The sequence below is a fragment of the Caretta caretta genome, chromosome 1, assembly GCF_965140235.1.
Source record: "Caretta caretta isolate rCarCar2 chromosome 1, rCarCar1.hap1, whole genome shotgun sequence".
NCBI lineage: Eukaryota > Metazoa > Chordata > Testudines > Cheloniidae > Caretta > Caretta caretta.
The window spans coordinates 216,197,571-216,214,492 of NC_134206.1; the positions used below are offsets into that span (position 1 = coordinate 216,197,571).

The following is a 16,922-nucleotide window of genomic DNA, read 5'->3' on the forward strand; positions in this document are numbered from 1 at the left end:
CTCTATTTGGTGACCAGTGTCACTTATGACACAAGTTTCATTTGGCACTGGATTTGTTAACTATCCCAGAACCACTATGAGCCCATTAGCTCTTGGGCTAGGGAACCGAGTTAGCCACTTCCAGCAGACAATGGCTAATTGTGCAGATGCCAACCTCTCCATCTGTACTCTTAGGTGAGGGCTTTGTGTTGCCTATGCTGAGGACCCAGTTTGACACTTCTATTTTCTGTAGCTTCTTACATTTGCAAAAGAGCTTTTCACATCTGCAGAACTGATCTAAAGGTTCTGTCTAAGCTCCAGCTGCTGAAACAGCTGCAGCTAGTACAATCACAGGATTTTGGAAAGCAGCTCTACACATTACAAGAAGCAGCACCACTGGGGAAAAGCCAAACCCCAAGGTTGCAACACCCCGTCTGTCGGTTCACAGTTGTTATTTCTCGTCCACTGAGGACGAAGGGACTACACACCCTTAGTGCCCCTGCATATCACAGTGGCATTTTGGATTCTGTTCTTTCTCAAATGCTACACCTACTTAATTCACACCGTTCGTTCAAAGGTGCCACTTAACTACAACCCCTCTAAACAATTCCTGAAGCTGATAATCAGTTGTCCTAGGAATTGGGTAATACTGTGCCATATGTTGGCTGGAATGGTCACTAAAGAATGATGTGAAATGCTTCTGCTTCCTCCTCTCTGCTCTGAAATTAATTGCTCTGTGTTTGTTCTGCTCCCAGCCCATTCCCTCATTCAATGGATAAGCAGTTCCTTGTAAGGGAGGAGGCATTACCTAATGGCTAGAGCAGGGAAGAGGGGGTCCAGTCTCTGGCAAGTCACTTAACTGCTCTGTGCCTCAGAAATGGAGGGTAGTAAATGCTTACCTGCCATACAGGGAACTTGTGAAACTTAATGGGTTAATGTCTGTAAAGTGTTTTGAGATCTTTGATTGAATATTTTAAGTATTACTTCTATTTTTATTTTATTAATAAGGATAATCATTTGAACGGTTGTTGTTTTTTTCCTTTTAAAGAATAAGAAAATACTGTGCAGAGTATATGTGCCAAAATGTAGCCATCTCTTGAGTGGAACGTAGAAGCCATTCTGTATCAGTAACACTACATAACAATTAAGCAAGCCATATAATTCTTTAATGATTAACAAGGTAATTATTCTAATGTCTTTATGCATCTTATGCCTTATTTAAGAGTTATCCATGTCACAGCTGCAGTTACTACTCACAGGTACAGAAAAAGGTCACTAATTAAAGAACATATTTGATTAAATGCTGTATTCATTTATTAGCTATTCAGTTAAAGAGCCTTCACTGTCTTTAATAATACTTTACATTTATATGTCACTTGTAATCTCAAAGGGTTTCAGAGAGCTTTATCACTAATAAACTGCCATACAAAGTATACTCAAGGTCCATAGCCGTCAATGAAATGCAGTCATCTCTGGTGTGGAACAAGTCAGCTGTCTAATAGCATACAGCATCACTAAACAACAGATTAGCAATGGAGTTAAAGAAAAATGCTATATTCCCTTAGGATCTTCTGGAAGAATCGAGGGAGCCTAAATGTAATTAAGTATAATAAACAGGTATTAAGTCCAGTCATTGGAATGAATATTCCTATTCTTTCAAAAAGGGAGGCAGTGAGGCCTAAAAGATGGAGCTGAGAAGTGGGACTCAGGAGACCTAGGTTCTAATACCAGCTCTGCTGCTGGATGACTTTGGGAAAATCACTTTCCCTCTCAGTGCCTTAGTTTCGCCATCTGTAAAATGGGAATAATGATGCTAACCTACCTGTGAATGATGCTTTGTGGGCTTCTGATGAGAAGTGTTATGTAAGAGATATAGATTACTATTACTACTGGATCTTTACTGATTAGGTTCTTATTTTTAAGTCTTATGTGAAGGAGACAACTTCCAGAATCATAGTGCTCTCTAGTACTAGGTTGAGATATTGTGGTCAGTATAGATTCAAAGACTAATGTAACCCCTGCTGGGTCACTCACACTACTCCTTGGAGAACAGTGCCCCCTAGTGCTGGGCCATTGAGGTCAGTAATGACGTAGAGAGAAAAACATCCCCTACTCAGTCACTAGCATTACTCCACACACCTTTTCTTTCATGTGATTTTTTCAATGGTTGAACACATTTCAAAGGGTCTGAAATAGCAGCATTCTGTTCTGTCTTGCCCGGGTGAGCCCTGAATAGATGGTCCATTATGAGAGGTCTAGTTATTATTTCTGCAGGTGTCCACCTGAAGTCAAAGTACAGTAGTAGGACATAGCCCTATGATAGGTGAGGTTAATTTCCCCCTCATCCCATGAAAACACACTGAACCAAAAATTACAGTGCTATTGAGTGCTAAAAAGGTTAATTGTGACCAGATACTTAACACAACTAATATTAACAACAAGGAGGAAGGAATACAAGCCAGAATGGGGAAAGAACAAGTTAAAGATACTTAGATAAGTTTGACGGTGACACAAAAATTGGGGGACTGGTAAATAATGAAGAGGACAGGTCACTGAATTAGACCAATCTGGATCACTTGTTAAACTGAGTGCAAGCAAACAATATATGCTTTCATACAGCTAAACATAAATACAGTAGATACATCTAGGATCAAAGAATGTAGGCCAGGCTTAGAAGACAGGGAGCTTTATCCTGGGAAGCAGTGATTCTGAAAAAGATTTGGTGTTTTAATGGATAAAGAGAAGGTTAAAGGGTAACTTGATTACAGTTTATAAGTACCCACAATGAGAAAACTATGTAATAATGGGCTCTTCAATCTAACCGAGACAGATATAACATGATCCAGTCAATGGATGAAAGTTGAAGTTGGACAAATTCAGATTGGAAATAAGGAATACATTTTGAACAGTGAGAATAATTAACCATTGGAACAATTTATCAAGGGTCATGGTAGGTTCTCCATCCTTGGCAATGTTTAAATCAATATTGGATGTTTTTTGAAAATATCTGCTCTACGAGTTATTTTGGGGAAATTCTATGGACTGTCATACAGGACGTCAGACTAGATGATCATAATGGCCCCTTCTGGCCTTGGAATCTATGAATCTATTAAATAATCGGCTTGTAAGCACTTGGAGGATAATAGGAATATAATAGAAAAGGAGCACTTGTGGCACCTTAGAGACTAACCAATTTATTTGAGCATAAGCTTTCGTGAGCTACAGCTCACTTCATCGGGTGCATACTGTGGAAAGTATAGAAGATCTTTTTATACACACAAAGCATGAAAAAAATGGGTGTTTACCACTACAAAAGGTTTTCTCTCCCCCCACCCCACTCTCCTGCTGGTAATAGCTTATCTAAAGTGAAAAGAAAAGGAGTACTTGTGGCACCTTAGAGACTAACCAATTTATTTGAGCATAAGCTTTCGTGAGCTACAGCTCACTTCATGAGTGAGCTGTAGCTCACGAAAGCTTATGCTCAAATAAATTGGTTAGTCTCTAAGGTGCCACAAGTACTCCTTTTCTTTTTGCAAATACAGACTAACATGGCTGTTACTCTGAAACTTATCTAAAGTGATCACTCTCCTTACAATGTGTATGATAATCAAGGTGGGCCATTTCCAGCACAAATCCAGGGTTTAACAAGAACGTCTGAGGAAGGGGGGGCAGGTAGGAAAAAACAAGGGGAAATAGGTTACCTTGCATAATGACTTAGCCACTTCCAGTCTCTATTCAAGCCTAAGTTAATTGTATCCAATTTGCAAATGAATTCCAATTCAACAGTCTCTGGCTGGAGTCTGGTTTTGAAGTTTTTTTGTTGTAATATCGCAACTTCCACGTCCGTAATCGCATGACCAGAGAGATTGAAGTGTTCTCCGACTGGTTTATGAATGTTATAATTCTTGACATCTGATTTGTGTCCGTTTATTCTTTTACGTAGAGACTTTTACATAGAGACTGTCCAGTTTGACCAATGTACATGGCAGAGGGGCATTGCTGGCACATGATGGCATATATCACATTGGTGGATGTGCAAGTGAATGAGCCTCTGATAGTGTGGCTGATGTTATTAGGCCCTGTGATGGTGTCCCCTGAATAGATATGTGGGCACAGTTGGCAACGGGCTTTGTTGCAAGGATAGGTTCCTGAGTTAGTAGTTCTGTTGTGTGGTATGTGGTTGCTGGTGAGTATTTGCTTCAGGTTGGGGGGCTGTCTGTAGGCAAGGACTGGCTTGTCTCCTAAGATTTGTGAGAGTGTTGGGTCATCCTTCAGGATAGGTTGTAGATCCTTAATAATGCGTTGGAGGGGTTTTAGTTGGGGGCTGAAGGTGACGGTTAGTGGCGTTCTGTTATTTTCTTTGTTAGGCCTGTCCTGTAGTAGGTGACTTCTGGGAACTCTTCTGGCTCTATCAATCTGAGAGTTACCAAAAGAAACTACAGCATTTGCTCAAGAAACTCCCTGAAAAAGCACAAGATCAAATCCGCACAGACACACCCCTGGAACCCCGACCTGGGGTATTCTGTCTACTACCCAAGATCCATAAACCTGGAAATCCTGGGCGCCCCATCATCTCAGGCATTGGCACCCTGACAGCAGGATTGTCTGGCTATGTAGACTCCCTCCTCAGGCCCTACGCTACCAGCACTCCCAGCTACCTTCGAGACACCACTGACTTCCTGAGGAAACTACAATCCATCGCTGATCTTCCTGATAACACCATCCTGGCCACTATGGATGTAGAAGTCCTCTACATCAACATTCCACACAAAGATGGACTACAAGCCGTCAAGAACACTATCCCCGATAATGTCACGTGGCTGAACTTTGTGACTTTGTCCTTACCCACAACTGTTTTACATTTGGGGACAATGTATACCTTCAAATCAGTGGCACTGCTATGGGTACCCGCATGGCCCCACAGTATGCCAACATTTTTATGGCTGACTTAGAACAACACTTCCTCAGCTCTCGTCCCCTAACACCCCTACTCTACTTGCGCTATATTGATGACATCTTCATCATCTGGACCCATGGAAAAAAAACACTTGAGGAATTCCACCATGATTTCAACAATTTCCATCCCACCATCAACCTCAGCCTGGTCCAGTCCACACAAGAGATCCACTTCCTGGACACTACAGTGCTAATAAACGATGGTCACATAAACACCACCCTATACCGGAAACCTACTGACCGCTGTTCCTACCTACATGCCTCCAGCTTTCACCCTGACCACAACACACGATCCATTATCTACAGCCAAGCTCTGCGATACAACTGCATTTGCTCCAACCCCTCAAACGGAGACAAACACCTACAAGATCTCTATCAAGCATTCTTACAACTACAATACCCACCTGCGGAAGTGAAGAAACAGATTGATAGAGCCAGAAGAGTTCCCAGAAGTCACCTACTACAGGACAGGCCTAACAAAGAAAATAACAGAACGCCACTAACCGTCACCTTCAGCCCCCAACTAAAACCCCTCCAACGCATTATCAAGGATGTACAACCTATCCTGAAGGACGACCCAACACTCTCACAAATCTTGGGAGACAGGCCAGTCCTTGCCTACAGACAGCCCCGCAACCTGAAGCAAATACTCACCAGCAACCACACACCACACAACAGAACCACTAACCCAGGAACCTATCCTTGCAACAAAGCCCATTGCCAACTGTGCCCACATATCTATTCAGGGGACACCATCACAGGGCCTAATAACATCAGCCACACTATCAGAGGCTCATTCACTTGCACATCCACCAATGTGATATATGCCATCATGTGCCAGCAATGCCCCTCTGCCATGTACATTGGTCAAACTGCACGGTCTCTACGTAAAAGAATAAATGGACACAAATCAGATGTCAAGAATTATAACAAAAAGAAAAGGAGTACTTGTGGCACCTTAGAGACTAACCAATTTATTTGAGCATGAGCTTGAGCTCATGAAAGCTCATGCTCAAATAAATTGGTTAGTCTCTAAGGGGCCACAAGTACTCCTTTTCTTTTTGCGAATACAGACTAACATGGCTGTTACTCTGAAAGAATTATAACATTCATAAACCAGTCAGAGAACACTTCAGTCTCTCTGGTCACGCGATTACGGACATGAAAGTTGCGATATTACAACAAAAAAACTTCAAAACCAGACTCCAGCCAGAGACTGTTGAATTGGAATTCATTTGCAAATTGGATACAATTAACTCAGGCTTGAATAGAGACTGGGAGTGGCTAAGTCATTATGCAAGGTAACCTATTTCCCCTTGTTTTTTCCTACTCCCCCCCCTCCCAAGACGTTCTTGTTAAACCCTGGATTTGTGCTGGAAATGGCCCACTTTGATTATCATACACATTGTAAGGAGAGTGATCACTTTAGATAAGCTATTACCAACAGGAGAGTGGGGTGGGGGGGAGAGAAAACCTTTTGTAGTGGTAAACACCCATTTTTTCATGCTTTGTGTGTATAAAAAGATCTTCTATACTTTCCACAGTATGCATCCGATGAAGTGAGCTGTAGCTCACGAAAGCTTATGCTCAAATAAATTGGTTAGTCTCTAAGGTGCCACAAGTACTCCTTTTCTTTTTTGCGAATGCAGACTAACACGGCTGTTACTCTGAGGACTATAATAGACAACATGGATTTGTCAAGAACAAATCATTCCCAACCATTTCCTTCTCTAATAGGGTTACCAGCTGAGTAGATGGGGGTTGTGGGGAGAAGACTGAGGGGCCACCTGATAACAGTCTTCAAATATGTTAAAGAAAAGGATGGTGATTATTGTTCTCCAGGTCCACTAGAAGTAGGACAAGAAACTGGAGCAAGGGAGATTAGGTCAGATAGTAGGAAAAACTTTCTAATTATAAGAATAGTTGAATTCTGGGACAGGCTTCCAAAGGAGTTTGTGGAATGATAAATCCCTGTTATGGATGTTCTTGGTTTACTTAACCCTGTCTCAGTGCAGGGGCATGGACTAGATGACTTCTGAACAGCTCTTCCAGCCCTGCATTTCTATTATTCTGTAATCCACATAGAAATTACAATGTGCTCAGATACCATTCCTGCCAAGTGGAGCAAGACTGACATCTAGTGTCTATGTATGCTCACATAAACCAACATAAATGTAAAGAACTTGGCTGTTCTATTCAGAGCCAGAAAAGGGGTGGAGCAAGTAAAGGAATGGTATGTTCCAAGTGGAAAAGATCTTCAAGGATTCCTGGAACTTTGTGCACTTGGCAGAGTTGTATCCAGAGTCAACAGATTCTAATGACTCTGTTCCTGGCCTTTATTATTCAGTAAACCTGAAATCTCCAGGAAACAATATAATGGATTAATTGGGTCTTGAGTGGATATTAAAGATCAGCAACTAGAATAGATTTATCAAGTCTACACAAATAATTATTAATAATAATTTGAGCTGGTTGAATAATGGAAAAACAGATCTGCAAATATATTCATGAGGCATTGGTATGCTTCTACACATGGGGTCTTACTAGTAGCAAACAGTTGGACAGTGGATAATTCAAGAAAATGTTCATGGATCTGGGGAGGATTTCACCTGGTAAGTTGAGATGCTGATTCAGTTCCATACTCTATCACAGATTTCCTGTGTGACCTTGAGCAGGTTACTTAAGTCTCTTATGACTCAACTCCCCATCTGTACAATGGGGATAACAGCACTGCCTCACAGGGATATTCTGAAGACAAATACATTAAAGATTGTGAGGTGATCAAAAGCTAAGCTTACAGGGGCTATATTTATATAGCTAGGCAGGTGAATATTTATTTGTCTGAATATTCACACCATAAATGTGTCATTAATTCATCACCGTTGTTTGTCATTTGCCATTATGTCTAACATTTTTCCACCATCCAGTTAGTGAGCAGAAACAATACCATGTAACTTAGATGATCAATCACACACCAGAAAAAGTAGCTATTCCAAGGAGCAGTTTGCAGACTGTCCATTGGTTGAAAATTATTATACTATCTATTTGAAGAAGAATCATGAATAATTAATATATTTAAGGGTTCTGCTTGATAACAATGCAAAGCAGTGCGGACCGACGCATGTTCATTTTCATTATCTGATTCAGATGCCACCAGCAGAAGGTTGATTTTCTTTTTTGGTGATTCGGGTTCTATAGTGTTTCTCTTTTAAGACTTCTGAAAGCATGCTCCACACCTTGTCTCTCAGATTTGGAAAGGCCACTTCATATTTTTAAACCTTGGGTCGAGTGCTGTAGCTATCTTTAGAAATCTCATATTGGTGTCTTCTTTGCGTTTTGTCAAATCTGCAGTGAAAGTGTTCTTAAAATGAACAACATGTGCTGGGTCATCATCCGAGACTGCTCTAACGTGAGATATATGGCAGAATGTGGGTAAAACAGAATAGGAGACATACAATTCTCCCCCAAGGAGTTCAATCACAAATGTAATTAATGCATTATTTTTTTAAAGAGCATCATTGGCATGGAAGCATGTCCTCTGGAATGGTGGCTGTAGCATGAAGGGATATACGAATGTTTAGCATAACTAGCATGTCAATACCTTGCAATGCCGGCTACAAAAGTGCCATGCAAACACCTGTTCTCACTTTCAGGTGACACTGTAAATAAGAAGCGGGCAGTATTATCTCCCATAAATGTAAACAAACTTGTTTGTCTTAGCGATTGGCTGAACAAGAAGTAGGACTGAGTGGACTTGTAGGTTCTGAAGTTTACATTCTTTTGTTTTTGAGTGGAGTTATGTAATAAAAAAATCTACCTTTGTAAGTTGCACTTACATGATAAATAGATTGCACTGCAGTACTTGTATGAGGTGAATTAAAAAATACAATTTCTTTTGTTTGCCATTTTTACAGTGCAAATATTTGTAATAATAATATAAAGTGAGCACTGTCAACTTTGTATACTGTTGTAATTGAAATCAATATATTTCAAAATGTAGAAAAACATCAAAAAATATTTAATACATTTAAATTGGTATTCTATTGTTTAACAGTGCAATTAAAATGTCGATTAATCACATTAATTTTTTTAATCACAATTAAATTTTTTAAGTTAACCATGTGAGTTAACTGCAATTAATCGACAGCCCTAATTTTTATCTATTTAAATTTTCCACCGTTGCAGGAAATTATGGGAGGTCAGACAATGGAGGGAGGTCAAACAATTTTTTATTGACAGACATTGAAAAAACAGTTAAAGTTTTATGACCATTAAACCACACATTGTCAATATGACATCAGAGCACACAAATATTCTTGAATCAAAGTCTAATAAGTTCTCATGCAGCATTTTTCTTACTTGACATATCTGTAAATTTTTATTATTATCAATGGAAATATTTTTTGTCCATTTGTGAGTGTATGTTGAAATTGATGTTAACTGACATTTGCTGATAAAAAATCTAATCCTTCCAAGCCTAGTAATAATACACAGATACACATTAATTGAGTTTATTGTACCAGCAGTGTTTCTGCCCCTTCCCATCTCTGATCTGTTATCCCACATAACACATTTTTTTGAGTTCAAATATAAGCTCTTCAGGACTGGGCCTCTTGTTTTTCAATATGGTCTATAAAGCACAGCATGTGTCTACAGTGTTATATGATCACAGTTATGTACTGTATATAAGCAGGTGGTGTTACCACCTTGCTCCAAAATATAAACACTGTATAAGGTTAAACTCACCCTTTTCTTGGGGTGTGTCTTTATTAAGAAGGTATTTAATAATAATAAAACACAAATTCCACCTCAAGCTCTTTCCCTAATCTTGGCTGTTCCTAGTGTTCTTCCATCAGATCTCTGTGTCCTACACCTGTCTCCCTCTAGCAAAATAACCATTCCCACTTCCCATACAGCCCAGTTGGAGTGACTGAGCTACACCTGCCACAATGAGCCATCAGGAATTAGACAGCATCTTCCTGCAGGACACCAACAACTGCCAGCAGAGTGGGTCAACAGAATAACCCTGCTGCCATGATGCAAGGCACTAACTATGGTGCTAGAGACTACGGTGATGGGCATCTTATTGATGTGTGTAATGAAAGTAATAAATAATAATAATGAATAACAATAACTAATTAACAATAAAAGATCCCAGTGAGGTATCAAGAGAGATCCATGAAAATATTATGAGTCATAAAGTATTAGGAAATTGAGTTACTCTCTTTGGTCAGGACATTAGATTAAAGAGGAGAATAACCTGAACTGTATTCCTGAGCCCACCTAGAACAGATTTTGGATCCTCCCCTTGAATATTAGTACTCTGCATTGTTGGCCAAATGAAAAAAAAAGAAAGAAAGAAATTGGGTGCATTCACATCAGGGGAGGTCTTGTTGTGAATCGTCTTCCACAGCTGATGCCTGTTGCTTTTCCTCTAGCACTGGGGCCAGGTCTGGGACTCTCTGCCCGGTCCGGGCTACCGTGAACCTGCTCATATGTAGGGCCTCCTCATAGACTGGAGGGGTCTCCGATCCGCAAGGGGGTGGTGCTCCTAGCACGGCATTGTGGGAATGTGCCACAGCCAGTATCCTCCTGGCAGCAGGACCAAACACAGAATGCAGAGCTGAAAGGAGTGAGATTGGGAAAGGTTAATCTAACCCTGGAACATCAAATACCAGACAGAGAGCACAAATATACTTGCTGTGTATGGCTTTTCCGAGCTACACACACTCAGTGCCAACCACCTTTCTTCTCCAAGGCCATCCCTTCTCATCAGACACATCCTCTACTGAAACGTTCCACAAATGCTTCTCTCAGCTGATGGACCTGTCCTCGTTCCACCAAAAGAAGTGTCCCACCTTCATTCCCTACTTCCCAGCTAGCTGGATCTTCCAGATATATCCCATGAAATCCCCCAGTCTCAACTCGCAGATGCCCCCATTCCCCAGCATCAAGCAATCTGGCCCATACACCAGCTGTTAGGACCCTCCCTCTACTACCCCAGCAAGTGACATGATGACCCATATGTAGCTAAGACCGGACCTGATCCTTGAACCCCTAGTTTCAAACTTTTGGGGCTCTAGAATTTGGCACTTTGAAGTATGTTATGGGTTCTAGACTTAAGGGGGCAGCTCCTTAGCTGGTGTAAATCAATGTAGCACTATTTACCGCAGTGGAGCTTTCTGACTTATACCAGCTGAAGATCTAGCCCTTGAAATTCATGGGATACAAAGGTCTGAATTTTTCAGACCTTCAGTTTCTGGATTCTGGAATATGTTCAAGGATTCTCAGCCTTCTCTACATCTACCTTGGCTTCTGCATGGTCACACTCACAAGTGATAGTGCTCTGAAGAGTGTTGTCATGATCAAAGGCGATGACTGTGACCTCATAGGGGTGGGAACCCGACTCCTCCCCTGCCTGCCGGCAGCAGCACCTCATGCAGGCTGACACCAGGCCACACAGAAGCAGCAGCCCACCAATCGCCACCACCAGCCTGTAGAGAGAGAGGGAGCAGCGTTATTGCCATACCTTTTCTTTATGTACAGACACTGAATGGATTCTAAGAAGTGATCACACTCATTTTACTAACATTTAAAGAGTCCTTTAAAAAGAAAAAAGCACTCAGCTGCACATCTGTGCTGTGAAATCATGAATGTTGTACATCTTACATTTCTCATAATAAAACTAATGCATTTAATAAAAATGCATGACTGAGAAGAGGGAAAGAGATATGTTCATGTTTGACGTGTTATCTAATACTAAGGAACAGGAAAACACAATACTTCCTTCACGACACTAGAGGGAACTGAGGGAAAGAGGAGAAGGGAGGAATTGTTCGATTTTTTGTCACTTAAAGGATCAGATTTAATTCTATCAATTGCTTGCTAACTTAAGTGACAAATATACAAATGATATTTATGTAAGTGTAAACTTACCAGATGTACCAGAGACGGACCCAATCAGTGCTTGAGCAGCTGAGAAAAAGAGGGTGAAAGAAAGAGTTAACAACATAACATCATAGCAATATGGGATGGAGAAATTCCCTGTTTGATCCTATCTTATCTACCATGCCAACTCCCATCTTCACTCCAGTTGATGAAAGATGGAGACTGGTCTACACTATAAGTTTTAAATGAGTCACATGATGGAGCTTCCACCACTTCTCACTGAGGAGACTATTCTTCAGTCTAATAAATCTCATTACTAGGAATTTTTTCTTAATGGCCAGCCTCAAATTTTCTCTTTTATAGATTCATAGACACTAATGTCAGAAGGGACCATTATGATCATCTAGTCTGACCTCCTGCACAACGCAGACCACAGAATCTCACCCACCCACTCCTGTGAAAAACCTCACCTATGTCTGAGCTATTGAAGTCCTCAAATCGTGGTTTAAAGACTTCAAGGAGCAGAGAATCCTCCAGCAAGTGACCCGTGCCCCATGCTACAGAGGAAGGCGAAAAACCTCCAGGGCCTCTTCCAATCTGCCCAGAAGGAAAATTCCTTCCCGACCCCAAATATGGCAATCAGCTAAACCCTGAGCATATGGGCAAGATTCATCAGCCAGATACTACAGAACATTCTTTCCTGGGTAACTTAGATCCCACCCTATCTAACATCCCATCACAGGCCATTAGGCCTATTTACCATGAATATTTAAAGATCAATTAATTACCAAAATCATGTTATCCCATCATACCATCTCCTCCATAAACTTATCGAGTTTAATCTTAAAGCCAGATCGATCTTTTGACCCTACTGCTCCCCTTGAAAGGCTATTCCAAAACTTCACTCCTCTGATGGTTAGAAACCTTCATCTAATTTCAAGTCTAAACTTCCTGGTGGCCAGTTTATATCCATTTGTTCTTGTGTCCACATTCGTATTGAGCTTAAATAATTCCTTAAATAATTTTATTCAGCTTCATCCCATTTTCTCCAAGTTCTCCCCGTCACACACACACTTTGTGACTATGTTATTCTGTTTACATCCTTCAGATACTTCTAGAGAGTTCTCATGTCTGCGTCTTCCTTATTTTTTCTTTATAAATCAGCCCTTCCAGCCCCGTTATTTTTGTTGTTTTTCTTTGAATTTCTCTCCCAATTTGTCACCCTCTTTTTGGAAGTGGGTGCACTGCACATTTCTTTACCTATAATTAGTAGAGTTGATCAAATTCTGAATATTGAATCCTTACAATGAACTGCTTGAAAAACAGTGATAGGACAAAAATTAATCCCAGAAATTTCTTGGCAAAAGTTTTCAAACAACCAATACCCCTGAAAAAATAAAAATCAGACAATTTGCAAGTATAAAGACAGGGCAAATACATAAAATAAATTGTATGTTAAGAATTAGTAACTCAGATCTAACAAACAAACTTTCTGGCCCTGGAAAATGCTTGCTCACGATTTACCAATACTGTTAACTAAAGCAAACTCCATTGGTGAGAGACAAGGCCATCAGCTGAGATTCCTCCCATGTCTGTCACTCCCGCCCTCAACCTCTTCTGAAAAGAATGCAGGATGTGTATACTCACTGTTCAGCATTCACACAGACCTCTTCACATCTCACTTGGGGAAACTACAAGGAGAGTAAAGGCAATCAGGGTGAATTGTCCTCACTTAGTCTCCTTGATGTCCTGTGTTCAGTATCTCTCTCATCCACCCCAATGCCAATCCTAATGCCCCCACCCATGGATTCACAGTTACCCACTCTCTTTCATCCCTCTCACGCACACCAGCATTAATCTGAATTCTCCTCTCCCCCATGCAAACGTAATTTATATTTTACCTTCCCCTGCCTCCATTAGAGACCTAAATTCCCTTCTGTTCTCTCTTTCCACAGACTATTACCGGCTTTCTACATCCTATATGACAGATCTGAATTCCCCTCTATGCCTAAAAATATAGACCCATCAATATCCTATTATTTACTGTGCCCACTACAAATCTGAATTCCACACTGTGCTGATGGATCTTCAGTTACCCCATTTTCTATCATTCCTCAATGTAGATTTTATTAACCCCCCAATTCTCTTGCTTCACTTATCCCCACTTGCTCTACATCCTAACATCCTGTTTACTGCTTTGAATTCTCCTCTGCCCCTACTTTATTTCCCCAATACTTTTAAATATCAGGGAAATTCTTACTTCATATCTATCTTTGGCTTAAATCCCCTTGAACTTTCTGATGTAATACAGTGCCCCAGCAGAGGCCAAAGTCTGCCAAAGAGGAACCTGTGATGTGACTCACCCAAGAGAGACTTGCCAGAGCAGAGACGGTCACGAGCGGGCTACCGATCCCCATGAAGAAAAAAACAGCTGACTCTGCTGTCTCATGTAGCTTAGGGCCAGTGCCTCCTTCCTAATTTCAGTTCATCCTCGCCAGTCCTCACAGTGGGGTGAGGAGCAGGGAAACTCCCTTTCCAGAGTGAGTTCCTTCTTTCTTCTTCTTCCTCTACTGCTTTCTGCACCCTTCTGGGTTTGTCTTTCCCTCTCATGCACACTTGTCTGCCTTCTTCTCTCTTTGTCTTTCTGTCTCTCTCTGTTACTCTCTTTCTCTCCCTTCAGAAGAGAGCCCAAACACTATCCAGTCACTTCATGAAAAGAACTGAGGATGCCAGTAACTTAGCTTTGCTATTTCCAACTGATCTAGCTCAGGGAGTCAAGGAGAAAAATGTACCCATGATCCTGAAAGAAGGGAGAATGGAGAACTCTCTTCTGTGGGGGGCGGGGGGGAAGCTGCTCTGACCTCATTTATTCCCAATTACTTCTCTCCCCGCCCCCTTATCCAGGGAGACTGGTGCAGTTTGAAGGTCATTTGTTCACCTTCTGCTTTACTCCGATGTGACCCCTCCTGTTCCCCTCCCTCAACACCCTCCCATCATTATACTTGTGCTGTTCTGGCCTGCTGAGTCTAACCAGAAGCTCAGAATCAGAATGGAAAGCACATTGCACCTGGGACATTCCTGCTGGCACAGGATGGGCAGAACTGGGGGGTGGGGTGTTATGGAATATCTAAAAACTTCTCCACACACCCCTCACTCTGAATATGCAGAGCTCCCTTCTCCTCAACTGGTGCCTCTCCCCTTTGCTCTGGTGATCACCTCAGTCCTGATATGCAGAACTCTCTGCTATTCCAATCATGGCCCCCATCTCTTCCAGCTTTACCAAAGCACACAGTCTTGACCTACAGAAACCTCCACTGTTCAAGGCTTGAGTTCCTTACACAGCTCTACCGGTGTCCCTCAATCCTGCCCTGCAGCCCCCCTGCTATTCCAGTCCTAGGCTTTCCATACAACTCTGCTGCTGCCCCTCAGTCCTGCCCTGCAGCCCCACTGCTATTTCTGTCCTGGGCTCCCCACACAGCTCTGTCAATGCGCCACAACTCCTTTACCATAGTAGAGAATGTTTTGTTGCTTCTCCTCCTGCATACATTACAATTGTCCCTCCAGCTATTTAACTTAATAGGCCTCTTTTAATGACCTGCTGTTTTCCCTCTTGTATAATCACTTTGGATTTCTATTACATTACTGCTCACGAGTATCCATGAAGTGCTTCCATGTATGTAATTAGCATCTCTCTCACACACACACACTGTTTCCAATAGTTGAAACAGAAAAATTGCTCCTCAGTAATGTGTTATTATTTCTGCCCTGCAACCATCCAGGATTGGTATATGAATATGTGTTTGAGGAAGTGAGCAGTGCAGAGACTAGTGGAACTTGTTACTCCATGTTGCAATCACGTCGCATCCATATTAAGCTGGTGAATCATTAGCCCTGGTCATGGCTATTAAAGGCAAAGAGCAGAACCAATGGATTCATAAACATAACACACACATTCCCCCCAAATGGGGGCTAAGAACCATCCACTATGAGCAACCTCCAAAAGAATCATGGGCTTCTCAGGCTGTTCAGATTGTAATCTTTCTATCTATCCGTCTGTCTGGTCATCTCTTCCTCACCCTTCTATCTGAATTAGTTTATGATCTGGGCCTATATACTGAATACTGGTGTGCAAAGAAGAAACATGCAAAAACACACTAGAGGCTTCTTTCCCATCTGCAGACTGCTCCAGATTCCTGTTCTTTCCTTTCTTTAAATGTCCCTATATATCATGGAAGTTTCAAATGAAAAGACAGTACAGCCTTCACTGAACAGCCTTCACTGCATACAACTCTTAGAGCTGAAGTGGCTCAACACACAATAACCAAAAAAAAACAAACCAAGTGCAAATTATAAGTGTGGCTCAACTTTTCTGCAGCTTTACAACTCAGACTCATTTAACAACCCAGAAAACTAAAAATAATTCTAAAAAAAATCTGGGTCATTGCATTTACAACTGATTATTGTGACCCTAGATGTATGACCATTTCTCCAAACTGTTCTTTCCAGCCACCAGGTATTCAGCTAATGTAAATCAACATTGCTTTACTGAAAGTCAGTGGAGCTACGCTGATTTACACCAGCTGAGGATCTGGTCCATCATATGTAATCATCCATTGAAGTCCAAATTGTCAGTTTTTAGTTTTAGTTCAATAGCTATGGACAACAGATTGTCAATCAGATTTTTTAGTGAAATGCTAATATTATAAGAAAATTTCAATTTTAGACTGATCAAATTTTGCAAAATATCACATGAAGAGATAAACATTTCTCTAATGAAAGAGTAACATTACAACCTGAAATTGTGACCTTCAGAGAGCACATGATCATTCATTCTGGCTGAACTATGTTGGCTCCAGTTCTTTAATTTCTGTGGCCTCTGGTAATACCATGGTTATAGTTGGCCATAGTAATTTACCATGGCCTCATTAATCTATTACACAGTGACAGAAAAATTCACATTCAACTTGATACTTTGGCTCATTTATCCCATAACTTTATTTTCCTTTGATTTGTTTTACGGTGAAGTCAGTTTTTTCCACCAGATTTTCCCCCTTTTTAGAAGTTTAAAGCAAGTGATTATACCCTTTACACAATTGCTC

At 41.1% G+C, this 16,922-nt stretch overlaps 1 protein-coding gene across 1 annotated transcript; it reads right to left on the minus strand.

Moving 5' to 3' along the window:
* Nucleotides 1-9,147: 9,147 nt before the first annotated feature.
* TMEM52B (transmembrane protein 52B) lies at nucleotides 9,148-14,714 on the minus strand. Its single transcript, XM_048822119.2, has 5 exons — nucleotides 14,187-14,714; nucleotides 13,471-13,514; nucleotides 11,872-11,910; nucleotides 11,269-11,429; nucleotides 9,148-10,558 (listed from the first exon to the last, which is right to left on the minus strand). The coding sequence occupies exons 1-5, from the start codon at nucleotides 14,238-14,240 to the stop codon at nucleotides 10,314-10,316; spliced, it is 543 nt and encodes a 180-aa protein (XP_048678076.1). The 5' UTR covers nucleotides 14,241-14,714; the 3' UTR covers nucleotides 9,148-10,313.
* Nucleotides 14,715-16,922: the final 2,208 nt, after the last annotated feature.

Bases quoted from the DNA above. Each gene is read 5' to 3' on its own strand.
- TMEM52B (XM_048822119.2), bottom strand. From the start codon at position 14,240: ATGGGGATCGGTAGCCCGCTCGTGACCGTCTCTGCTCTGGCAAGTCTC. The intron at 11,430-11,871 runs GTAAGTTTACAC...CTCTCTCTACAG, and splicing joins GTCCGTCTCTGGTACATCTG to GCTGGTGGTGGCGATTGGTG. The intron at 10,559-11,268 runs GTGAGTGTGACC...CACTCCTTTCAG, and splicing joins TCTTCAGAGCACTATCACTT to CTCTGCATTCTGTGTTTGGT.